At 40.2% G+C, this 25,358-nt stretch overlaps 2 protein-coding genes across 2 annotated transcripts in view; one reads left to right on the top strand and one right to left on the bottom strand.

Moving 5' to 3' along the window:
* Positions 1-364: 364 nt before the first annotated feature.
* On the bottom strand, positions 365-5,971 carry SMIM20 (small integral membrane protein 20). The gene is made up of 3 exons (XM_027713796.2): positions 5,838-5,971; positions 2,133-2,189; positions 365-870 (listed from the first exon to the last, which is right to left on the bottom strand). Exons 1-3 carry the CDS (start codon positions 5,944-5,946, stop codon positions 833-835), a joined length of 204 nt encoding a protein of 67 aa, XP_027569597.1. The 5' UTR covers positions 5,947-5,971; the 3' UTR covers positions 365-832.
* Positions 5,972-6,113: 142 nt separating this feature from the next.
* SEL1L3 (SEL1L family member 3) overlaps positions 6,114-25,358 on the top strand; it is a 33,999-nt gene continuing 14,754 nt past the window's right edge. Inside the window, exons 1-13 of the mRNA XM_027713794.2 lie at positions 6,114-6,627; positions 10,644-11,211; positions 12,804-12,930; positions 15,671-15,792; positions 17,130-17,245; positions 17,984-18,039; positions 19,039-19,171; positions 19,737-19,869; positions 20,604-20,750; positions 21,172-21,383; positions 22,924-23,103; positions 24,211-24,330; positions 24,953-25,093. Of these exons, the coding sequence (XP_027569595.1) occupies positions 6,571-6,627; positions 10,644-11,211; positions 12,804-12,930; positions 15,671-15,792; positions 17,130-17,245; positions 17,984-18,039; positions 19,039-19,171; positions 19,737-19,869; positions 20,604-20,750; positions 21,172-21,383; positions 22,924-23,103; positions 24,211-24,330; positions 24,953-25,093 (2,112 nt within the window). The 5' untranslated portion in view covers positions 6,114-6,570. The remainder of the gene's footprint in view (positions 6,628-10,643; positions 11,212-12,803; positions 12,931-15,670; positions 15,793-17,129; positions 17,246-17,983; positions 18,040-19,038; positions 19,172-19,736; positions 19,870-20,603; positions 20,751-21,171; positions 21,384-22,923; positions 23,104-24,210; positions 24,331-24,952; positions 25,094-25,358) is intronic.

Here is a 25,358-nt window from a genome sequence, read left to right as displayed (position 1 = left end):
GACTGTAATGCCCCCATCCACCACTCAGGAGACTCAGAAGAGGAAACAGGAATCAGAAGTGAAATTGATCCTGGAAAAAGGGAGGCAGCAGTGGGAAGATGTTGGTTTAATTTTTGTTTCTCACTATCCAAATCTATTTTAATTGGCAATAAACGACATTAATTTTCTCCATGTTGAGTCTGTTTTGCCTGCAAAAGTAACTGGTAAGCAATGTCCTTGTGTTTATCAGGTCTCACAACTTTTGTCATTCTGTTTACTCCTCCTGTCCTTTTGAGGAGCAGGGGCAAGAAGAATGTCCAGAGGGACACCTGCCAGGTGGCCAAGGTACCTCCCACACCCACTTGCAAAATAAAAAAAGTACTCATTGGTTTAAAAATTTTAATGTACAAATTTACACTAACCATGTTGCATTTTCTGCACTGATCTCTCCCATTATATACTTCTACCGTGCTTTCAAAATAAAACCACAGAAAGTAAATCTCAAACTAGGGAGGAAACTGCAGCATGATTTACTCTATTCATAATTTATTCTACAAGTGTCTACAGATTCAAAAAAATCCTTTTCCCTTTTCTCAAGGAAATAAATATTTCACTTCTATACTCAATAATCATTCAGCTCTCTAAGAGTCTGTGAGCTATGCACCAGCATCCTCTGTCAAAATAGCATGTTTTTATCTCTTGGGATTCCAACCAGCAGCCTTTGTTGCTCCTCACGTGCTCACACAGCATATTCAGAATTCTTCTCCAGCAACACCCAAAATCACACTTCAGTGAAAGAAGAAACAGCTGAAGATGTCCATCTTCAGTTCTGTAATATGCACAGCCGCCAACATTACTTTCTTCCAAACGGATCAGACCACACTTTTAACCCTACAAATCAATCAGCAGTTCATAATTAGACTGTTGGAGAGAAAAAAAATACTCCACCCTTGTGTATTAAACAATAAAAGAACCCAACAATTTCTGCACTTAACTCGCAACTCTGCTTAAGCTTGCAAAAATATGTAAAAGACAACCTCATCTTGATCTTAAGCTTCAGATAATGGAAAAATCTATCACACTCATAGGTAAGGTATTCTAATACTGTTGGATCAATGATCTAGAATTGCACCTTGCACTTAAATTTTTCTAGATTTAATTTTCCACTAACGGATCTCGTAATTTCTCATCAGCAGCTAAATTTAGATGAAACAGTTATACTGAGGACAACTCCTCATCAAGTACTTGCATCTTGGATAAATGAGCCAGTCCAGTGCACTTGAATGCTCAGTAAAATAGACAGGTTCTATTTCACAACACCCTTCCTACTACTCTTCAGCATTTCACCACTTCCCTGGAAAGTAAGTCCTGCACTAATGATTTAACTGATATGTGTAATAAGGACATGGCTTTAATCCTATTTGATTTTCCCCTGCTGCTGGTGTTAGGCTTTTTCAAAAATAGGAATAAATTATCCTTTAACATACTCTGTTTCATCAAGACAAGCACTCTCACATCTTTAACTGAGAAGTGCCAACCTTGCATAATGAACGGCCCTTCCATTTACCATTATGAAGCAATGAACTATCAAGGATAGTCTGCCTACTTGAATTTTATCTCCCTTATATGCTTTTCTACACCTTCCACTGGCAACAGCAGAGATCAAAAAGCTATTACCATGGCATTCCAAATTTTCCATTACATGTAGTGGATTTCTGCATGGCCTGTCCATCCATGAGGCTGGAAGGCACTGCTAAAGTGCTCATAAACTGTGTTTCAGCTGAGCTGTAAAGCAGCATTCCACAAAACTAGGGTGCAATACTGTTCTTTACAGCTGCAGCTCAGACCACGCATGGTTCTGGCTTGCTCTGAGTAGGTTCAGAAGTGGAAACTGGCATCTATTTAAGAAAGTGTGAGGATAACAGAAATTCTGCAACTTATTTGGCCAGTTACGTCAATTTAAAACAAGTTTCATTAAAACCATAATTTTCCAGTGAAGAATTAGCCTGAAAAAATAATGTCATGGCAAGTTTATTATATAGGTCTTCTCTGAAGGTGTTCTTCACTGTATTACTTAAATCCATATAAATATTCAGGACTCACTTCAAGAGGGTCTTTAAAACAATAACTGTAAACACATGAATCAAGTATACCTGCAGGCTGAATATCCTCTTGAACAATACCAGCTCGGTTTATTGATTGTTCTTTCTCTGGAAAACAAAACAGAAAGGACACTACTAAAAAAAAGAAAATACCAGATATCTTGATTGCACCCAATAAAAGAATCTTGAAAATTTTCTTAATTCTAGATGCTACACAGTAAAATTCTGCTGAGTATCCACCTACACAATGCAAGTGTAGTATTCCCACTTCACTGAGAAACTAACAGCTAGTCTGTTTTGAAAGACTACAAACGATAGATAATCATCTTAAAACAACGACTACTGTTAAATAAAAAATGCCAAAATACCTGCCACTATCCAACCACTTCAGGAATGACTGGTAATTTTAGAATCTATCATTCGTATGCTCAACATGAAACTATTTAAAATATTTTTTTCTTTCTAGAATGACTTTTCTCAGGTCCTGAAAGATCTTTCAAGTAGATTTCATGACAGCACCTATGAAATTACTGCTTGTAAACTTTGTGAATTTGAGTATCAGAGGGATACTTTTTCCATACATGGGGCCTGTCTCAAGCTTTTCTTTTTTCTTTGAAAGATTAAACCATTTCCAAGAAGAGAAATGGAGAAAACTATACTATTTCCCTTATTAAATGTCCCTCCTTTTCTTTCACTTCCAGTTAAGCTCTTCACCACTGTGGTAATCTGAAGCAGTAAGTCAAAGCTCAACCGGATTAGCCTTTTGCCCACACCACTGAACTTCTGAAGCCTTTAAAAAATTCTCAGAGGAAGCTCAGAACTAAGCTCACCTTAAAACTGAAATTTTTCATCCTATCCCACTGGGAATGCACTGGCACTACGCATTATCAGGCTGTCTAGGTACAAGCCTAATGCTACTAGAGACTTGCAGGAATATCACAGTAATTGATTCTCTTTGCAAGGGGCCAGGAACTAGAAGTAGATCCAGCTTCTCCAACTCTGTTCACTGAGGTAGTAATTCCATTCCATCATTTTTAGCAGACAAAGGAACTGCCTAATTTCAAAGGAAATGGTATAAAACCCAAACAGGAAGAACAACAGATACGGGCAAGGAATGAGACTTACTGTAGGACATAGAGGAGAAAGATATTTAAGTGGAAGCTAAGATCAGAAGAGAGGCAGGGACCAAAACAGGAATCAATCTGAGAGGTCCAGGAACACACTTGGGTTGAACAGAAAGAGCTATCAATTGGTCAGGCAAGAAAACCAGTGCAAAGAAGTAACAGGTGAGAAACACACACATAAGACATGAAACTCTCAATAGGGAGACTGGTGCAGGGCCTGTAAACAACTTGGAAAACAGGTAAGCCAGAAAAAGGATAACTAGGAAGACCCAGTCTTGAGGAGAGGGGTCTTCCCCACAGGGTGGGGAAGGAGCCAAGTCTCACAATTCAGATAATCACAAAACCTGTGAAAATGCCCCAAGCAGCAGCTGTCAAACCACTATTTTAATGAATTCACAAGGAAAAGGTCTGTGCTCAAGGCCTCAAAGTTTCATCATTGCCACTAAACTACATGTTTCATATGAGAAAAGAGTCTTTCTTAAAGCTAGATACAGACAGGAAAATATTAGAAACGTCAAGGCCACAAAATGAGGTGCTAAAAACCTACAAAATCATAACATTTCTGTATGAAATTAAGTCAAACTCCTTTGTGCACAATTTAAGGTCATATTAACAATTTGATTACATACAGTTTTTCCAAGTACTTTCCATTTCATTTTTTAAATGGCTAGGAACAACTCCAAAGATGCGTGAGAGCTGTGCAGAAAAGTCTTCTTCCTGAACATTAATGTACCTCCTTTGTGTAGAATTTGGAAGATACACAAGAAAAACAAGACTGAAGAAAGAAAAGATAGCATTTCATGTTTACACAGTTGAATGTCACTCCAGATAACTAAAATCCATTCTTGCCTTTTGCAGGATTACCATGTGATGCTAAGGAAAATGTCCAACTTTTTGGACCCAGCATGCCAAAACACAGAAATATTGAGTATTCACCCACAGATCAAGCCAATAGAGGGTGGGAGCTTCTATAGAAGTCGTCATACAGCTTACCAGACTGTACTCTGAAAATCCTTTGTACCCCAAAGATTAAATACTTCCACTCAAGTGCAAAATTCCATGTTCTTGCCTAAAGCATTATGATAATGAATGCCTGTGCCTCTCTCATATTGCAGCAATGACCATCAAGAGAACACAGCAAATAAATAAAGGTGAGATCAGAGGAGAGTTTGAGCACCATGCAATAAATAAAGTTCAGCATCAGGTATCAAATTGCAAGTTTACACACTTGCTAACAGTGCATCACTCATTTTATTTCCTAAATAGAGATTTAAAAATACCTAACCTATTAGGGAACATCTGCTCATGTAATTCACAAATGCAAAGGAGAAAGTGGTCCATTAATTCTGTCCTTTCCTTAATGCCAAGCCACACTTCTAATATAATATTTTTGGAAAGTATAGCATAAGCAAAAATGAATTAATAATAAGGTTTTTTAAGGACATAGCTTCCCTAAATAAAAACTTGTTTGCAAGTTAAATTTTATTTCAGCTTTGATGCAAGGCCAAAGCCTCTCCAATAAGATCAATAAGTTTGTTATCCTTTTCCTTTTTTTTTTCTTCCTAGGAATCTTCTGTTGTCTTGGCAGATTAACCACATACATCTTCAAGTTATCACCAACATCTTGCTTAGTTTCATAAAAGTTAAAGCAAGGAGGCAAGGCTGATTCCACCAGAACTTTCCTTGGGTGGTATTTCACATGAGTTGAGGAGTAACAGGTGCTACCCCTATCACTCCCACAGGATGGAGCACCTGCCTGGAGCAGCTGAGGCTTTGCAGCTGGACCTGCAGGTGCCTTTGAGAGCTCCCTGGATAGAGTCGGCTGTGGGCTTTGGCAGGTTTTCCGTGTTTCTGGTAGGAGAGTGGGGTTTTCCTCTGGAGTCTGTTTTACAGACCGAGATCAGCTCTAGCGAATCATCACAACCAGTAAAAAAACTGTTACCAAGTTTTAATTTAGATTTTCAATTGCAGCTGGAGAACAAAACTCGAACAGCTTATAGAATCATTGTATAATTTGAATTGGAAGGGACCTGTAAAGATCACCTGGTTTAACCTCCCTGCAATGATCAGGGGCACCTTCAACGAGATCAGGTTGCTCAGAGCCCTGTCCAACCTGACGCGGAATGTCTCCGGGGATGGGGCATTTACTACCACCTCTTTTGGCAACCTATTCCAGTGTTTCACCACCCTCACAATAAAAAACGTCTTCCGTTTATCTGCTCTCAATTTATTCTCTTTTTTTATTCACCCCTTGTCCTACTGCAACAGGCCCTACTCAAAACTCTGCTCCCACCTTTCTTATAAGCCCTCTGCAAGTGTTGAAATGCTGCTATAAGGTCTCCCCGGAGCCGCCTTTTCTCCAACAACCCCAACTCTCTCAGCCTTTCCTCGTAGGAGAAGTGCTCCAGCCCTCGGATCTCAGCTTCTTTAGCTGCACCTCAACCCTCTACAGAAGAGCTGAAGGGTGTTCTTAATCACGCGCTGCCCAATAACTCGAGGGTTATTATTTCGTTTTTAGGTACATCCTAGGCGAGCAGAAAGCCCTCGGGAGTCACTCCCCGAGCGGCAGCCCCAGCACTCCCCCAGCCGCGGCTTGGCCGGGCCTGGCTGGCTCCCCCCGCGCAGGACTCACTGTACTCCTCGGGCAGCAGCAGAGGCCGGAAGTAAATGGGGTAGAAGGCGGCTCCCACCACGGCGGCGAAAGCGCCGAAGATGCCGAGGGTGCGGGACAGCCCCGCCATGGCCCGGCCGTCACGGCCCGGGGCCCTTCCGGAACACGCGGGACGGGGCGGGACGGGGCGGGGCGGGACAGGACAGGACGGGGCGGGGCCGGGGCGGCGGCAGCGCCCCCGCGCGGCTGGAGGGGCGCAGTGCGGGGATGGTGCCGGTGCCGCTCCCGCCGCGCTGTCACCGCGGCCCGGGCCGCCCGGAGCGATGAGCCCCGGTCCCGCCGCCCCGCCCTAAAGCCGCCCCGCCCTCCGGCGGGACAGCGGAGCTGCCCCGGGCCGCGGCCGCGCTGGCAGCGCAGCGCCGAGGCGCCAGGGAGGGGAGGAGCGCGGGGGCCGCCGCGGAGCCGCCGGGAGGGCGGGCGCGGCCCTGCGCGGGGTCCCGCCCGGGCGCGGCGCTCCCGGGACACCGCCCGACGCCTGCTGGACGGAGCTGCGCGGCGGCAGCGGGAGCCGCGCAGCATCGCTGGGGCCGGGCCCGTCCTGCCGCTCCGCACCTGCGGCTCGGGGCCCTGCCCTGCCCTGCCCGGGCGGCTGCCCCTCCTCCAGGAAGCCGGATCTGCCGCATCCTTGTCGCCGGGCCGGTCGCGCACTCCCGAACGCGCTGGGCACGGCAGCGGCAGCAGCAGCAGCAGCAGCATGCGGCCCCCGACCCAGCTCCGCCGCCCCCCTGCGCTGCTGCTCCTCCTCCTCACGGTGAGTGCCGCCGGCCCCGCACCTGCCCCGCGCCCGGCGCAGCGCGGGGATCGCGGCGGGGCCGGGCCGTGCGGGGCCGCGGGTTGTTCGCGCAGAGGGAGCCGGGGCCGCTGTCCGGAGTGCGCGGCCGCCCGGCCTGGCCCCCAGGGGCCCCCTGCCTTATCCAGCTGGAGAGTGCCGAGTCGTCACATCCAGGTGTTAAAAAGCTTTCTGTCCTGGGTGACGTTAAATTTCTAGTGTGGAAAGAAGGAGGATGTGTTTGACATCTACTTACAGGTGAACGGCTGAGCATGCTGCTGCACTGGCTTACGGAAACAGCCGCGTTTTAGAGGCATGTACTGAGCTACTTTTTTGTATTTTATGCTGCTAAACACAAGCTCCGGTTAAAGTCATTGTATTCCTGTACCGTATTGGTGCTGATCAACACCCCTTTTTGTCTTGTCTTTTCACGCATCTTAAAATGTAGCATGACGTGTCAGGCGTTCACAGGTGAAGGACTGCGATTATCTTCAGACTTGTGCAAACGTGCAGTTTGATAGGGTTATGTGGAATCTCTGTAGGGGTGAACTCATGGAAGGTCCTGCTGAGATCTGACTCCAGAGAGTGAAAAAATGGTTTCTCGATCATTTCTGTATTATTACACTACTGAAGATGTTCAGTTTCCTAACACTTGTTGTGATTGCCTCCCACAGTGATTTTTATCCCAGGATCTGATGGGATGACTTCGTTCAGATTCAGCAGGGTTTAAGTAAAGAAAAAACCTTTTACAGCTTTTGTGGCTAAGCTGCCCCACGCAACAAAGAGTTTATGCCTGTCTTGTTGAACTCTGCCTAGTTCATGGTAACATTTTGAATCAGTGTAGCTAGACTCTTTAGTGTGCTGGGAAACTTTTATATTTAAGTCTCCTAATCATACTCAACATTTAATGTAATTTTACATCCTTGCTTGATGTATTCAGAGGTGATGCACAATTAACTCTGCTATAGCTGTGTGATATAGCAGGGAGGGAAATGCTGGGATTCCTCACCCAGGAGGAGCATTTAGGTGATGAGCACACTATGCATTTCACCAGGGAGGAGTCTGTAGAGGTGACCAAGTGGTAACAGAGACTCGGCCGTGGTTTAGGAGTTTATGGTCTACAGTCTCCGCCACAGTTCCAGTGGTGTGGAGTTGCTCAGGGTCCTTTGCACCACGCTCTTTACTGGATGAGCCTCCTGAAGGGTTTGTTAGGGGAGTGTAACAGCAGACCCAAATATGCTTCATGCCTTTTGGCAGCATATTCCTCAGATAATACCCAGGGACCAAAGAATACAAAGTAAAGTCTCTTGAGTAACTCTTTGGGAGTCATTTGTCAGAACAGGCACTAAGGGAAAGGCACTAAGACCAGAAGGGCTGAAGCTAACCTTATGGATCAGCAGTCATGGTGCAATGTGCTTAAGTGCTCTAGGAACATCATGGAAATTGTTCTACAAGGAACTGGCTTTGGGTTGCAGAGCTTACTGCCTTGGGATCCCCACCACAAAATTTCTGCCATTCACTGAAAATCAGATGGACACATTTGTACACTGCTGCATCTTTGTCAGTGAACTGTGCCAGACCCAAGCTGTCTTTGCTGGCAGCCAGTTCCCATATCTCTGTATTGGATAAACCTGAGCTGGCTCTGTGTATTTTGACAGTAAACGTGTGTGTGTGGTAAGCACACAGTGGTACCACAATGCTTTGTAGTGTCTACCTGGTAGACTTTTACATTTTGTGACAACCACATGGCATTGCTTTCATAATATATTACCATCTTCCTCATGACACAGCCCCCATATCACAAGGATTAAGCTGTTTACAAGTACTCTTTACTGTAAGATCAAGAAATGTGAATTATAACCATCAACTGAAAGAGGTTTAGGATAATTTGTTGTTGCTATATGTGCTTTTAATGCTTTAAAGGTATCTATAACCAAAGAAAATTTATGTAGGCGATATAAAAGAACAGTATCTTTGTCAAGTCAAGCTCTGAAAGATACTCAAATTAGTATTAAAATCAAGGTTCTCTCATGAACTTTTATCTCAGTATTTGTGCGTGTGTTATTCCATATGTGTTTCAATGTACACCCACCTCCTATGGCTATTCCTTTTTTAGCCCCTTCTGTACACATTGTTTTTACAATATCCATTCTATAGAGTGGGAAATGAGGCACAGAGGAAGGCTGTCACTCTGACCAGAGTACTTATTGTAGAAAGTCTAGATACTGACATTGTGGAGTGTTTTGCATTTTTATAGCATTTCATTTGTTCGCAGTGTATGTCTTGGTGCTTACATATATCAGTGTTCAACATCGCTGCACATCTCACTTTAAGTGTCTTGTCAGACACGAGAAAATAAAGAGCATTTGGTTGCACTTATGGAAAGTGGTTTAAGTGACAAGTTCAGAAATACCTCGGATCACTAAATAAATCTAGTGATCTAGATCACCCATCTGCCAGAAATGGTATCTAGCTTTCTCATCTGAAAGTTCCCCCATTCAGTTATGTTTTCCGGTGTCTGCCCTAAAAAAAATCCAGGTCTTAAAGTAAAAACTCCACCCTATGCACAGCTGTGTTCCACTCGCAATCCTGGAGCTGTTTTATGCCTTTAAGAAGACAGGGAACTGGGGGGAAAACAGCATTTGATCACATTGTTAAATCCAAAATCCTCATCTGTAGGAACAAGGAAGGAGTACAGGTAAACCTAGTTCTGACTTTTCCTAGTATTTACACCTTTGCAGATCTTACTGACTTGTTATTTTTTCAGTGTAGCTCTCAAGGAGTGTCAACATATTCTTAAGAAATAAAAAGCAAAATAGTTTATCATTAGGGACTTTTACTGATCCCCACATTGGATCATGGGCAAAGTCTTGTCTTTCAGGTGCACAGCACAGAATTTCTATGATTAGAAGTGTGCTAATTACTAGTCCAAAGCTTTTAAATATTTTGAAAATCACAGTGAAAAAACTATCAGTTCAAGTTATGTATCCAAGATAAATTTCAATTTGATTTGTCTAAGCTTAACAAAGTTAAAAGTTACCCGAGACAGATCTCATGTTAAGCAATCTTGACAACCAGCTTCCTTGGTAATTCTAAGTGGCAATTCTGAATATTTTAGACAGACCAAGGGACCTGGCAGAAGTGCCATGTTGGTGGCTGGCCTTCTGAGCTGAGTAATCCCCGCTATCCTTGGCAGTGCATCAAGCCGGATGCCGACTGCAGGGCAGAAAGAAAAGAAGCTGTTTGAAGTCTTAGAGACAAGAACTTCAGCATGGAGGATAATCCTGGTGTGTGTCCAAGCACTCACTCTCAAAGTGTATTAGAGTGTACATAGCTGTGGAGAGCAAAAGCTGAGCAAATGCAGCCTGCTGGTCTTGCTGCTCAGATTTCCAAGTCCATCTTCAGGATAGGAACGCTTCAAAAATAAACCCCTAAACACTTCATGAATATTAATTCTTTCTCAGGAAACCATTGAGAGCTGCCTTAGTTGTTATTCTGCCCTTCAGGTACCTGCATGGTAGTAAAATTAGTTACTCTTTAAGAAGATACAGAAACGTCAAGAAGTGGCAATACTAGTGAACAATGATGGAACGAATATATGCCAGTACATTTTAGGGTACACTCTTTAGGCCTGATCCTAGGAGCGTGTGTACATAGCATGATGTGTAAGTCGCTATCTTAGACCGGATTCCACTTGCGTAAGGGCTGAGGGATACACCCTGTAAATACAGTTTGTTTGTAGAGGCATGTGTAACTTTGAGAACTTGATGTAGGGAAGTTGTTACCATTAAAATCTTGATGGTAGCTCTCCAGTAATCCATGTCTACTTGCTGTGTGAAAGAAACCTCATATTTTGGAGTTAAAGTATGGTATATAAACCTTCTGCTTGTGCAATGTTCTGTTATTACTCTGAGTATGTGAGTAATCATGTAAACTTGGATACTCTGGATAACATGGTTCTCTGGCTAACATGCTTGTGTTTTGGGTTTTTTTTCCAGAATTTTGTGCCGTCCTTTGGAAAGGAGACATTACAGACAACAGCAGTTACTTCACAGTTTGAGAAAAACATGGATTATGTGGACTTTATCCATTTAAACATTTTAGAAAAGAAAGTTCTTAACAATTCTGAGGTGTCAGTTCAGTATTTATGTTCTAAGCCTTGTATTGTCAATTTGGAAGCAGTAGCTTCCTCTGAGTTCAGGACTGGCGTACCAGTGTACAGAAGGAGATGGAAGGATGAGAAGAACCTTTATGTTAGCAGAACACGACAAGTACGCTTGAAATTTCCGAGCATCATGGTTTACAGAGATGATTATATCATCAGAAACTCAATAATAGTGCATAGTGTGATATTGTATGCATGGATTAGTCACAAATCAGCTAGCAACTATGATGATGAACAGAATGAAGACTACCAGGCTGCAGTTGCCAAGAATTACACATTTTTAGAGGCAGTTCCACCTTTTGAACGGCCATATAAGGACCACAAAGTTTGTCTTCAGTGGGGTGCTGACTACTTGTGGATGCTCCGGGCAAACAGGATACCTCAGTGCCCTCATGAAAGTGGTAGGTGTAATGTCACTTTTTTTTACCGAGGAACCTAGTGGGACACAAATAACACAAATAAGCTGTTAAAAAGTGACTACCGGTGGTAAGTAGTAAATGTTACCTAGGATGGTTTACTTGGGAAACATTGTTGAACGTGTAAACTTCATAATTGTGAGGTTACCCTTGCAAATGACTGAAGGCATCAGGCCCTTCAGCTTGTTTCATCATAGCAAACCTGGAGATTTGTAGAAGCATGGCCTTCTATTTTCTAAGTGTATTCAAGCAACTTCAGTCAAAACCCACTGATGTCAGTGGACATCATTCCTTTGTGTTCAGAGAATTGTTCGGTCCCTTACTGCATTATTTCAGAGTCAGTTCTGCAGTTTGTGCATACATAATTCTCACACGGGTAATCTACTTCTGCTTAAGGTGATGGCCACACACCAGAAATACATTTTAAAGCATTATAGTGCACTAAACTTCATAGTACCACTTCCCCCCCTCCCTGGCAAACCACTATGGACAAGCATTTTAAAAGAAAAAAGTAATAGTTTTAAATAAAAAATTGTGTCATGCCAACTGTATAGACTATCGAAGCTCACAGCTCTGCTTTCTAGATTTTTTTGAGTTCTGACTTCTTTTTCTGCCTGCCTATCTCTAGCTTTACACCTGCTGACAATTGTTTTTGCCATCAATGCATACTCAAAGCAGAACCTAAAAGGAAAAAGGTTATTTGTTGCTACACAGTTCTCTCCTAGAAAATCCCACAATGGTATTTGTGTCACTTATTTTCACTACACTGACTTGTAAATGCTCTGAAGAAGAACAAGAAAGCAATGATGTTGGTTCCTTCGGAGGCTTTCTAAAATGTTTGTTGGAGACAACACTGTGAAACATCTTATGTATTATCTAATTCTAATCTAAATCAGTATAACACAAAATAGGAGGAAATAACATTTTATTCAATTTAGTTTCTTAAAATAAGCTTGTAACAAATTCCTCAGGGTTTGGTTTATTTTGTTGTTTTGTTGGTGGCTTTTGTTTGGGGTTTTTTTGTTGAATTTGGAGTTTTTCTAAGCAATCTGATAGTAGATATATCATGGCCTTGAAGATTTTTCTCCTGTTTCTTAGGAGGGGCAGCTTTATCAGTTTTATTACAGGATTATCCATACAGTTAAGAACAAAAGTGGTGTCTATCCATACCTACAATATAGAGAGGTGCAAATGGAGAACAAGTCCAAGAGCTGTGGAGTAATGTCACATAGGCATAATTGAAGATAAAATGAGATTTAAGCAAATGAGATAAATGAAGGTTTCTTCCTTACTAACTGGTTCTTTACGTATCTAGTTTTAAATTAGTCGATTCTTTCTCTGCTTCTAATATCAGCTGGAAATGAACTCCATTTCGCTTTCCATGGGTTATTTGGTCCAAGACTGTAATGTATTTAATAACAGGAAGTGAATTTGTGTTTAAGGACTTATTGAGGGTTTGTATTAATTTTTAATCTGTTTTAATCTGTGTTTTAAATGTTTGACTGTAGGAGTGTGAGCTAATTAATTGGTTATCAATGCTTTTTGTCTGGCAGATTAAGAAAGATTGTATTTTACAGATGGGGTCCAGATTCTTGAATTTATATATGCTTCCAGTGGGGAAAAAACAGGAATTGTGAAGAAATTTGAACAATTTGAAAATAGAGAACTTGAGACAGCCAGACAACATCAGATTGATTATCCCATGTAAGTATAGGCAAATAATTGAACTGAGCTGTACTTGATTATTGAAGGCTATAGAATGTGCTTAAACTCTTGGGCTACACCACAAGTTAAAGGAATACTGCCTAGTAATTTGAGAAAAGGTGCAAAAGTAATCTCGTTAGCAGTTCTTTGTGATCTCAGTTTTGGACTGGATTAAGCTGAACCTCAGAAAGATACTTAGAGTAGGTGTCAGTGCGGTGCTATGCAAGAGAAGCCAATAGTGGGTGTAACTGAGTGGGTTAGGTACAGTTAGGAGGGTGAGTTAGCTGTCATGATCAGGCTGCTTCCTCAGGACTAGCTAGCCTGGGGTTTTCTGCATTACAAACAGATCTGCATTTATAACATTATTTGCAGACCAAGTGCAGAGTAAGGTTTCTTGCAAGGGCGAGCAGCGTGGAGCAGCTTTATCCCTGTGAATTTACACTGATTTATTTTGCGGCTGGCAAGCCCTTAGTGATAGGATCCTCTGCCTAAATAAGTCTTCCAGCTTGACCTTACTCTATTTCCTTTCACCATCGCTGTGTAAACTCTTCTACTTAGGCAGGAGTAAAACTCCTTAGCCTCTGCACACTATTCAGTTAGAGAGGAATGCCTCTTAAAAGATCATCTTGCTCTGCTCTTCTTCCCCTTCCCAAAACTGTCACAGCTTGTCAGTCATATTTTGCAACTTTGGAGGACAAGACATACATAAATATACCTCTCTTCCACCAGATGCTCTTACTCTGAGAACATTATTACAGAAGTAGGAAATGATTGCAGGAACTGGAACTTGCCTGCACAAAGATGTGCATTTGGCCTGTGAGCACAGGAAGAGTGCTGAAGATGACTGGCCAGAGAGCACAGGTTGCATGCAAATTACTAGCCCTCAGACTATAGCTCTGAAACCATAACTACAGAGCAATTTTTAGCTCCTAGTTTCTTCAGGATGGGTGACAGCCTGCTGCCCTTTGCTCACCAACACAGTTGCATTCTGCTTCTGGCACTGAGGCGCTCAAGCTCTGGTCGAGAATACATGGCATGAATTTATGAAGCTCTTTACCTGATCCGCACAGTGTTTTCCTTCAAGTGATGTCTCCAGTACATGTTGTGGTTGCGTGACAGCCTGAGGTAGCTCTGTCAAGGAAGAGGAAGAGAGGTTTTCTTCAGTTCTCTGTATGTGAGCAGTGGTTCCCCACTGTACCAAAAGGTCAATAGAAGCAGATGAATCTAACTGAACTTACTTGTTTGGGTTCAGTCAGGGATTTGTAGAGAAAGAGAGCTGGAGATAGACAACTGTCATTTGAGGTGGCTACCAGTGGACAGCCTGCAGCAAGGATAGGCTGGGACTGTAAGGGACTACTCATGCTGTTCGTCATTCTGCAGCAATGGGGGATGTGAAATGAGTCAGCGTTGTTCCAAACTCTGTCCCAGGAAATGTGTCCAGAACAGATATGGTCTCAGCCTGGCAATCAAGGCTGCGGCATTTGAGTTTGCTATATTGGCAGAGATGGAAGGTAAAAAGAGCGATATATGAGCATGAACAGTATTTCTGGAAGCACAGTGTTTACCTGTAGGTCATAACAATCAATATACAAGTGGTTGTGATTTACAAACCTTTCTACCTCACCATCTCTGGTGGAAATGGTGATACTAGCTATTTAAAGTGTAGTTTCTGTTAGGGAAAACTTAATCACCCTTGCATTTGTTTAAAGCAAGAGAACAAGTGCTAGCCTTTCAGATCAACATTGCTTTAGTGTAGGAAAACATACAAAGTACTCGTGTTAAGCAACTTCTTAAGAGAGAAGCAATGCAAGCTGACCCAATGCTGAAGTATTATAAACAAATATTGACCTTTATTAATTAATTAAGAAATGCAAAAGCTGAATATCTTTTTCTAAAAGTCACTAAGAAAAGCAAACTATTTCATCAGATATGATATAGTTATAGTGCTTTGCTGAGTTGTACATTGGAGGTACAGTTTTTAAAGGCATTCAGCATTGGCCTAACTGCTATGGCAATGTTACAGAAATAAGTGATCTAATTGCTGTTAAAAGCATGGAAGCAGATTTCGTCTGGCACAGAGGAACTCCTTAAAATTAGATCTTGTGGTACAAGTTCAGCTTTTAGTACCTCAACCAGCTTTGTACAGACATTTATAAGTCTTCGGTTTTTTATTTTGCGCTGCTCTGTAGTTTGCAGAGGCTCCACCTTTATTTATCCTGTGATAGCTCTGTGACAGCTATTCATAGCTATCTGTACTGTCCAGAGATTGGATTAATTTTTAGCTGCTACTCCCAAACACATTTTCACAGTTTGCTTTTAGTGTAGAAGACACAAAAGTTTTTACTGGCTTCAACAGTCAAGATGACAAGACCATGCATCTGGAAATTTTGTAGTGTAGCCTGCATGTGGGAGGTTGGCTCCAAGTTGTCTCTGTTGTATTTTCAGTTCCTTGTTGATGTGGGATCTGGAAGTAGCTCTGACCCGGTATTCTGGAATTGGTTCAGATAATGCTTCCTTACTCTCTTCTGTCATTACCACAAAAGTCTGTGGTTAAAAAGAGATCAAAGGTCCAAGAGTGTTAAGTGTGGTTATTCTGAAGGTTTTCACTGCAGAGTATGTGTTCTGTTCTGAAGATTACATGTGTGAGAAAGTTTTGCTAAATTAAAGTAAAATGCATGCTTTTCAAACTAGAGAGAGTTTTCATCAGGAGTGGATTTTTTGTTTGCTTTTGCTCATGCAGGTTCACCGTTTCAATCTGGCTATATCTACTCCACCACTGTGAAAAGGATCTGTGTGGTATAATCTATTTTATTGATTCGAAAGAAATGTATGGTACTCCTGCCGTGTTTCTAAACGAGGAAGGTAAGGGATATTATTAATGGCTTTCAAAAGGGGTCTGATACAGTCTTTATAGATCTGTGCCTACGAATAACATTTATAAAAATATGTTATCAGACCTGATTCCTTGAAAAATGCTTCTTTTTGACTATAGTGTCTCAATAGGAGAGTAGCTACTAAATTAATAGGGGAAAACTGAGAAATAGTTGCACAGCATCTATTCGTGGCTCACTTCAGGAAATATCTGCTTTGTGAGGAGAATGGACTAAATCTTACAGACCAGGAACACACACTGGGATTAAACAGTCTTACCTCAATGAACAACCTTTGTTCTTATTATTAAAGTGTTGTTTCAAATTGTTCTTAATTCCTATATACATACTACATGAAATTTTTTTATAATTTGAAGTAGCCTTAGAAAAAGACAAAATGATTCAAGGTCTTGTCTGCATTTCAGTGTTCAAGAATCCCAGTCTGTTTCCCTGATCAAGAAAAAAGTTAAGAGGTAGTAGGACCATCTTAGTCTCTCAATGCTTGCAGTAAAGGACTATTCCTGCCAGGGAAACAGCTGGGAGCTGGCTGGCAGGCTCACAGAGGAAATAAGCATACAGAGTTGTAAAAGTGCATACCTGGCTTTCTCATAATACATTTTTCCTCCCTTCTTTGCAGGTTTCACAACTGATCTTTTCCTCTCTCTTATTTTTGCTATTTTCATTTTCTCTGTCTTGTAACCAATCTAGATAATTAGTTTATCCATTATAAACTGGATGCTTTTCTTTGAAGAACAAACAAAAATGGAAGTTATCAGCTTTATTATGAGATTTACTTGGAGAAGTTTTCCAGCCAGTTTTGTTCTCAATGTTAGACTAGACTAGCATAATAGCCTGTTCTGGTCTTAAGAGCTCAGACCAGGAGTCTAGCTTCTGCAGGTCCGAATAGGGGAGGGTAGAGTCATGCTGTACTTGATCATTGCACTCACATGCCCCCAGTTAGTGTTGAGTGGATACCATTGTCTACTGTTCCTTTCTGCTTTTTACTGGAAGTCACATCTGCTTTCTGATGTTTAAGCCTCCCTGTTTGCCTTTTATTTAGTCTGTTTATCCCTCGGACAGTTGGCTTTCATTTTGTGTTTCGTATGGGAGGCTGAGCATTAGCATCTGAGATGTGTGACTGAAATGTGGAGCGTGTGTCTGTGGGATTCTGTGAGAGTTGATGTATGGCTTGGTGCGTGCCCAGATTTCTGTTGGTGATGAAGAGGATGAAGAGGACAGAATCACTGTGACTGATATATTAGGAAACCCATTCTTGCTGTTAATGTTTCTGTGGTGTTTATTTCCTTTTTCTTCCTTTGTTGCTGTCAGGTTATGTGCATATTCAGATGCATCTCGTGAAGGGTGATGACCTTGCAGTGAAAACTAGCTTCAGCCTTCCTCTGAAGCAATGGTTTCGACTGGATCTCTCTTTTAAGGGTGGGCAGGTATGCTTGGGTCAAGGCTGAGATGTGTCTTATTTCATTATGCCTCTGACAAATTCATTAATAGCTGAGACTGAGAGAAATACTGTAAATTGTACATGCTCACATACTAAAAGAATGAAAAATCTAAAACTAGAAGTTATCCGGGGACATTCAGACATCCAGCTTTGGGAAATTAACTTTGATTGACTGAGTTGGATTGAGTGCACTCTCAGCAAGTGTTCCGATGACACCAGGCTGTGTGGTGTGGTTGACACACTGGAGGACAGAGATGCCATCCAAAGGGACCTGGACAGGCTTGAGAGGTGGGCCCATGGGAACCTCATGACATTCAACAAGTCTAAGTGCAAGGTGCTGCACCTGGGTCAGGGGAATCCCAAGCGCAGATACGGGCTGAGCAGAGAGTGGATTGAGAACAGCCCTGAGGTGAAGGTCTTGCATCTATTGAGTGACAAGAATCATAGAATCATTAGGGCTGGAAAAGAGCTCCAAGATCATCGAGTCCAACCTTTGACCTTGTCAACCAAACCATATCACCAAGTGCCACATCCAGTCATTTCTTGAACACTTCCAGTGATGGTAACTCCACCACTTCCAGGGGCAACCTGTTCCAGTGCACCCTTTGAGGGAGGAAATTTTTCCTAGTATCCAATCTAAACCTCCCCTGGAGCAACTTCAGACTGAAATAAATGTACCCTGTAACATTTCTTCTATTATAATTAATATTCTGTGTTCTTTTAGATAGAAGTAAGCAGTGTTGGGAAGAATTTGAAAAGACGTCATCATCAATCTTTTACGTAAGCAGCATTTTCCCCTTTGTGGAGGAATATGTTTGTATGTGTTCAGATACAGAAAATGGCAGAAGGAGAACACAAGTTTGTAACTGATATTCTAATTGATTTTCAAAATGTCTGTGGCCTTCTTCCACACTATGCTTTCAAAACCAATTTGCATTACTGTGATTACATTGGGCATGAGCTGAATGTTTTTGTTAATGCCATAAGCTGGTTAACACAGTGCATGATCCAGTACTAGAGTCTGAAAGCCCTCACTAAGAAATGATTGCCAGGTCGGTGTCGTTAGGATCAGTCTTCAAATGAATTTTTGGCCTTACTGAAGTCAAGTTTTGCTGTTGCTGTGAGAGAGCTAGGATTTCACCAGTGAAATTGTTACCTACTTTGCTTAGTTAGAGAGCAAAATTGCTACCAAAAGTATTCTTGCTCTATCCTTTATTCTAAGCAACTGAATAATTTTTTAAAATTAATCTTTAATTGTTCCCTTTCACTATAATTTAAGATTGACTCTTTCTTGTGTAAATAATTAAAAAAAACCACTGTTAATAAGAAAACTACATAACAGTGAACTGCATGGCAGACTTCAATATTGTTCCTTCTCTGCTATGCTTAACAAACCAGAAATTGAAAAATTGTAAATAATAAATGTAGGATATAACTTAAATTTTCATAAGCCAATTTTAGAAAAGTGCAAGGGAGAAGTGAAACTGAAATCTTTGAGGTTGAGTAATGGTGCATAAACATCAGAAGATACTTACAGGTCAGAAAAATAAGACACCCTGCTGGTTTGATATGTTTGTAGACAAGGGATTTGTTAAATTTACTCCAAAATTTATCACACTAAATGGTAGAGTAGATTTTGAGAATAAACAAATGAACAAAGAAAAAGACACTTGCAATGAGTTTAAGACTGTCAGTTACAGGAATTCTGAGATACTAATTTCTTTTTTTCTTTCACAATGCCTCTAGATAGTCAGTTTACTTCTCTTTTATGTTCTCAAGTTTTAGGGAAGATTTCTATTATGATGACACTGCTGGATACTTTGTTCTTGGAGGCAGTGGATATGTAAGTGGTATTGAAGCATTCTTTGGACCTGTGAAATACTATCGTCTCAATGTGTTGGAAACAGATCAGGTAAGCAAAAGCGCTGTTTGGAAATGTTTAAATATTAGCAGCCAACTATGGCTGTATTTTATTTTTTTTAACTGGAGTTCTTACCAAGTGATAAACTTGCTATGAAGCATAATAATATCTAGGAACACATTAGCTTTATTAGCAATATTAGTTGCCATTTCAAACACTAAAAGATAATGCTTTGGGCAGTGAATGTGTAAAGCAATGTTCATGAATCTATATTTAATAAGGACTTCTTTTCACTAATGCTTTGTTCCCACTTTCTGATGATACAGTATTGGACATATTTGATTAATCTATGGTTTTGTTAAAATTGGTGGTAAAAGTCACATGGGATTGGTCGCTTTTGAAAGTTCATCCATGATTTTTGGATTATGCTGACTGTTTAAAGTCATAGTCTGTTGTGGCCACCATTAGGTTGTCTAACACGTGATGTGCCAGATAAACTGATTGTAGTGAATAATCTGTTTCCTTTTGTTATTTACCCACAACACTTCTTTCTAGCTGAGCGTAGACAACAACGGATACTAGGGATGACATTTATCCATCGTTTGCCTTTTTATAGATTTCTAATCCTCTTCGTGACAAAGACACAGTGGAACAAATTGAACTCTACTACGAGAGATGTATGGACATTCAAGAAATAGTTCATGAGTACACATATATTGTAAGGCAAGGCGAAAAATCTCACAGAAGTTGTAAGTGTTGATCTATGACACAAGAATTTTAAACTGTCATCCTTGGAGACCTGTTTGCTTTCCTTTTAAAAGAATCTGGATATCAATCATCAAAAGTAAACTTAATTCAGCCATAACAAGAAAAAAATGCAATTTCAAGAGTTTAGTTTGTTACTGGTAGCTAAAACTGTGGTTTTGTCCCTGCAAATACTTTTGTACCGTGAAATCCAAACTTTAATCATCTTGATATGTCTTCTCTAATAAGACAAGTGCATAAAGGGACAAAGAAATACTTTCAAGCTTACATGTAGTTTATACAATTGCCTTTCTTCCATTTCTTTTTCAAAATGACCCTAAAGGCAAATGTATTTTAAGCCCTTTCCCAAAAATAGATGAGTTTTGCGGGAATGTTTCTGCCGCAGTTGCCTAACGGTCAGTAATTAACAGGTTTATATCAAAGTATCCGCTTTAGTGAAAGAAAAGTAACGTGTCTTAAAATGTGTGCTGAAGACAAGCCTATGTTTCTGATTAGCAGTCGATTGCATGCATTGTGACCAGAGTATGGAAGAAGAAATCTTAATGTATTTTTAAGTGGTGCTAGCTGTAGGAGTTTTTAGTACTGCTGTGTGTCGAGAAGGTGCCCATCTTGTCCATGACTTTTTAGTTTACCCTAGAAACATCATTTTCCTACCAGAAACTTGTTTTCAAGGCCGGCAAAGTCAACTTTCATATCTTAAATATATTGTTTTCTCTAGGTTACTATGAAAACTATTATTTGGAGCTGATTCACAAATATGGAGAAATATCCAAATGCGATGCCTTCATGTGGGGAAAAGAACTCAGGGAAAAGTACCACACTTTGTTCAAACTGTTACAAGAGATAGACTTCAGTAGTCCAGATGGTAATCATGGGGGTTTTTTTATTGTTCTTGAATAACTCCACAATATATGTCATGTAAGTTAGTGTCCTTTGACTTCAGTTCATGTGTTATACCTTTTTTTTTTTCACATCAGCTAACTTAGTAAAGGAATATCATGTTACAATATGCTGCAGATGAAAGGATGGCTTTTTAGGTAGAAGGAATCAGAAATATCCTTATGTTTTTAGTGGTTAGTTACTTTGGGGTGGTCTTTTGGATTTTTATTCACCCTTCCTATTCAATAATACCTTGTATTTTGGTTGAATTTTAGTTGTCTGCGTTGAGAATACCGTTCAGCATGAGAAATAACAGAATCTGTCTCAGTCCCATTAACTTAAGGAGGGGAAATCCATTCCTAATTTTAACTCTTGCAATAACTGTGCATCCTATATTTTATTTTTAGTGTTAGAAGATGGAAGTGATACAGTTGTAGAAGTTGGCCGGAGGATATTTGAGAAGGTTGTGAAAGGTCTGTCCAGTGCCAATGGCCTCAGCAATGTGGGCTCCTCTGTCCCTCTCCTGATGGATTCCAGTTGTTGTGGATACCATAAGGCTTCCTATTTCCTTGCAGTTATATTTGAAACGGGGCTCGGTGTGTCCGTGGATCATATAAAGGTAGTATGTTTAGTATGTGTGGTTATGTCTGTGAAACTAATTACCTTTAAGGGCAATTTAGAAATGGGATGAATTTATGATCAATTGAATTAAAAAAATTGAAATGGCCTCCAGATCCAGTCAGTGGTTGAAGGGATTTCCCAGTAAAGCTACTTGTAAATAACTTGATAGCAGTGATGTCTTTATGAAGTCTTGGTGGTCGGAATCTTTATCCTGCTCATCCAGAGTAAGGAAAGCAATGATTTAGTAAGACCTGAAAATGGTGGTAAAGTGAACCATAAAGCATAGAATGTACAGCTTTTCATTGTGGAGCTAGGATGAGGTAATAGCCCTTGAGACACCCACAGTCATCTGTAGATGGGTAAGAAAAAAGTTTTACATCAGGCAAATCTCATAAATTGGAAAAGGTGCATAGTACAGTCAGGAAAGAAGTCCCTTTTTACAGTGTGCAAAAATGTGGCACTATGTATATTATGGTCAAATGATTAAGGGTAACAAAAGTAGAACAGTTTACTTTTGGAAAAAAGTGACTGCGCTTCAGCTGAGCAGCTGCAGAGTATGTGAACTTCTGACCTTTTAGGCAGGTTGCAAATAACTGAAATGTTTCCATGTGATTCAGTTTCAAGGTCAAATAAAGGGAAGGTGTTTATATGTCACGGGAAGAGGGCAACACTAAAATCGCCAACAGATATTTCATTGTAATATAATAGTATAATATAAAACACTCATTAAAAAATAGCAGATCTGCCTGTTATGGTTACAGGACACTAAATCAGAAGAACCTCTGAGAGGCCAATCAGAGACCTCAAGCTCACCTGCAATTCTTCAAACACAGGAAACCTTAGACAGAAACCTTCTTTATACCCTAATTAGGGAATATACCTAGTGGTAATTATGGAGGCTAAGTCATTTCATCATTGGATCTGCTTCAGATAGCGTAGGAAATAATTTAATATCCAGCACAAATAGAACACCGTTGTTTTTAAATCTATACAGGTGAAAAATAATAGTAGTGCTGAAAATGGTTTTGGACAAATGTGTGGTACATAGACTAATTAACATGTTTCTCAAGGGAGATTTGTGCTGAAACCTTATCAGCCACAGGTCCTGTCCTACTAGTTCTGTCAGATCCCTAGGGTAAAATTCTTAGGTGCTGTTCATTAACTTCCATATGTTTCCACTGAATTCACTGTGAAAACTCCACTTGGCATCAGTGGGACTAGTTAAGTCACTGCTGGGTGTAAAAAGTGTCAGAGTATAAACAACACTGTAATAAAATGACATTAAAAAGTTGCTGCAGAATAAGTGCAATACTTCCAAAGTATTTACAGTCTAGTTTTTCTTTCAAGTCTTTCTATACATAGATAAGACGCTTTAACTACTTTAGAGCTGTTCTTGCTGTAACTGTGTTTACATGGTATAACTAGTATATCAGCTACCACTATGAACACTCTGTCCCCTGTAAATCTCCTGGAAAGTGCTAAACTTGTGAGATGTGCAATGAATTCACTCTTGTTTATGTCTGTTGATTTTTTTTCAGGGACTGCTGTATAGTTTGGTTGGAGCTCAGGGGAATGAGAGACTTGCTATGATGAATCTTGGCTATAAACATTATCAAGGCATTAATAACTATCCACTTGATTTGGAGCTGTCATATGCTTATTACAGTAATATTGCAATAAAGACATCACTGGATCAACACAATATAAAAGGGGAACAGGTAAAAGAGTTATAACTGCATCTGAATTTGTTTTCTGTGCAAATTATTTTTCACGTATTAATTGTGTGGCCAGAACATTTTGGTCTTGATTTACAAATATTAGCTCATCTGATCCATGTCCCTGCCAATGGCAGAGCTGTGGGACCAAATGATCTTTAAAAGTCCCTTCCAACCTAAATCATTCTATGATTTGACGATTGTTACAAAATCCCCCAAATTATATGTAGGCATCATTACTTTGTTTCTTAGCAAGGGGGAATCAAAATCAAAATTAGGCTCAAATCCTCAGAATTGTCCACATGCCTATCTTTCGTTAAAGTCTAATTGTTTTTCTTGGGCCCTAATTCCTCACTCAGATTTTTAATTATGAATATAATTGGATGTGTTTATTAAGCAACTGATCTGCCATTTTAATAGGCAAATGTAATGAAGTTCATGCAAGAGATAAATTGTCCTCTCCATAATTATACATTTTCTATAATCAAATGTTGGTTGTTAAATAGTTACCTGGTAAAGTTACAATAAAATGATTTTAGAATGAGCTACTAAACAAGCGGTAACACAACTCTATCTGTAAAGAATGTTCAAGGTAGATTAGTGCTAGAATCCTGGCTTATCAGACAGAATGATTATTGTACAGAAAATAGAGAGATTTTGATTGCTGAAAATCTAAAAATCAGCCGATGTACCATGGAGTTCTGTGGGGCAGGTCTTCATCAAACTTTCTGCTAGCCTTTTTTTATCTTTTGAAAGAGATTTTTATAGAAAGTAGAAAGTCTTAAAAGGCTTAAAAGCACTTCTTTGTCATTGATACTTGGATGTAAAACTAAAAGATGGATTGGGGTTTCTCTTCAGTTGTTGATATCTTAGTGTACCTTTCCAGTGTAGAGTGGACTTATAGTTTTGTACTGTAACAAAGTAGTGTTTTTTACATTGAATGTAAGAATAGTTAATGGACTGGTCATCAGAGGAGTGATGAGAATTTTAAAACCCGGAATGGATCATGAATTTTTAGGGCTAAGCAGGAAATGGAAAGCATTTTCATTTTGGTAGCAGATCTGTAAATTCATTGTGTAATAATTTTTTTTCTGTTCACCTACTCTTCAGGCATTCGTTGAAACTATAAGACTGATGGATGATGAACTGCTAAAAGCCCAAACAAAAGAAAATGGTGATGTCTTTATGTGGTTAAAGCACGAAGCAACAAGAGGAAATGCAGCTGCACAGGTATAAAGTAATAAATTTCCTCTTTCTTGATTTTAGACACACATCAGGTATCTGTAGGATTAGTAGAAAAGTGCTGGAGGAGAGTGAAGCAGACAGATGTTTTCTCTTTCTACCCAGAATTGCTTCTTTTTTATGAGCCTGAACTATTTCCCATGATTCTGTCTGATAGTATCCAGTAACCATGAAAAGCTAAAACGATGATGCAAGGCAAAAGGGAAGAGTCGTCAAGTCTTGGCAACCTCCTTCTCTGATCCTTTTCCCTGGGTTTGTATTTGATACAGTGCAATTACTGTTGCTGATCTGAGACCAGCAGCAATACGTGTAATTCTGAGCCATTTACATGCATCAAATCTGTCTTTATCTCTGCACTTAAATCAATCCAGACTTCTGTGATACTGACAACTGTAAAAATATCCCTGCTGTAGATTTAATATCAGTACATTCCACCATTGGGAAGCCCTCTGAATATTCCTGACAACCAATCGTTTTCAAACTGTTGAGGATGTATAACTACATATTGTTAATACATTTGAAATACATCTAAGCTGAAAAAGTCTGCTCCTGCAATTCCAGTTTCAATATTAGCATTTATAACATTACTGCTTATGCTGTTTTCTTTTAGCAACGGTTGGCTCAGATGCTGTTTTGGGGCCAACAAGGAGTGGCAAAAAATCCTGAAGCTGCAATAGAATGGTATGCAAAGGGTGCAATAGAAACAGAAGATCCAGTGTTAATATATGATTATGCCATTGTGTTATTTAAGGTAAGTCAAGTTTCATGTTTTCACTTCAAAATAATCATTCCTACGATGTGATGTTTCTAAGTTGTCTGCAGTGAAGACTGTATACAAGTGCTTTTAGATTTACTCTGAAAATCAATCACTAGACATGAAGCTAATGTTGATTTTTTATCAGAAAGGCACAAAAATTTTAAGAAGATCCAGTTAAAAGTAGTTTAGTCACTTTGTTCTGAGCCAGATTCAGGATCAAAATACCACCCAATTAGTGAGTCTTAATTTTTCCTAATGT

Source organism: Pipra filicauda, unplaced genomic scaffold, assembly GCF_003945595.2.
Source record: "Pipra filicauda isolate LSUMZ 115617 unplaced genomic scaffold, ASM394559v2 scaffold169_size1572857_pilon, whole genome shotgun sequence".
Lineage (NCBI taxonomy): Eukaryota > Metazoa > Chordata > Aves > Passeriformes > Pipridae > Pipra > Pipra filicauda.
Note: the sequence above shows the minus strand (reverse complement) of the source record. Positions and strands in the feature narration are given on the sequence as shown.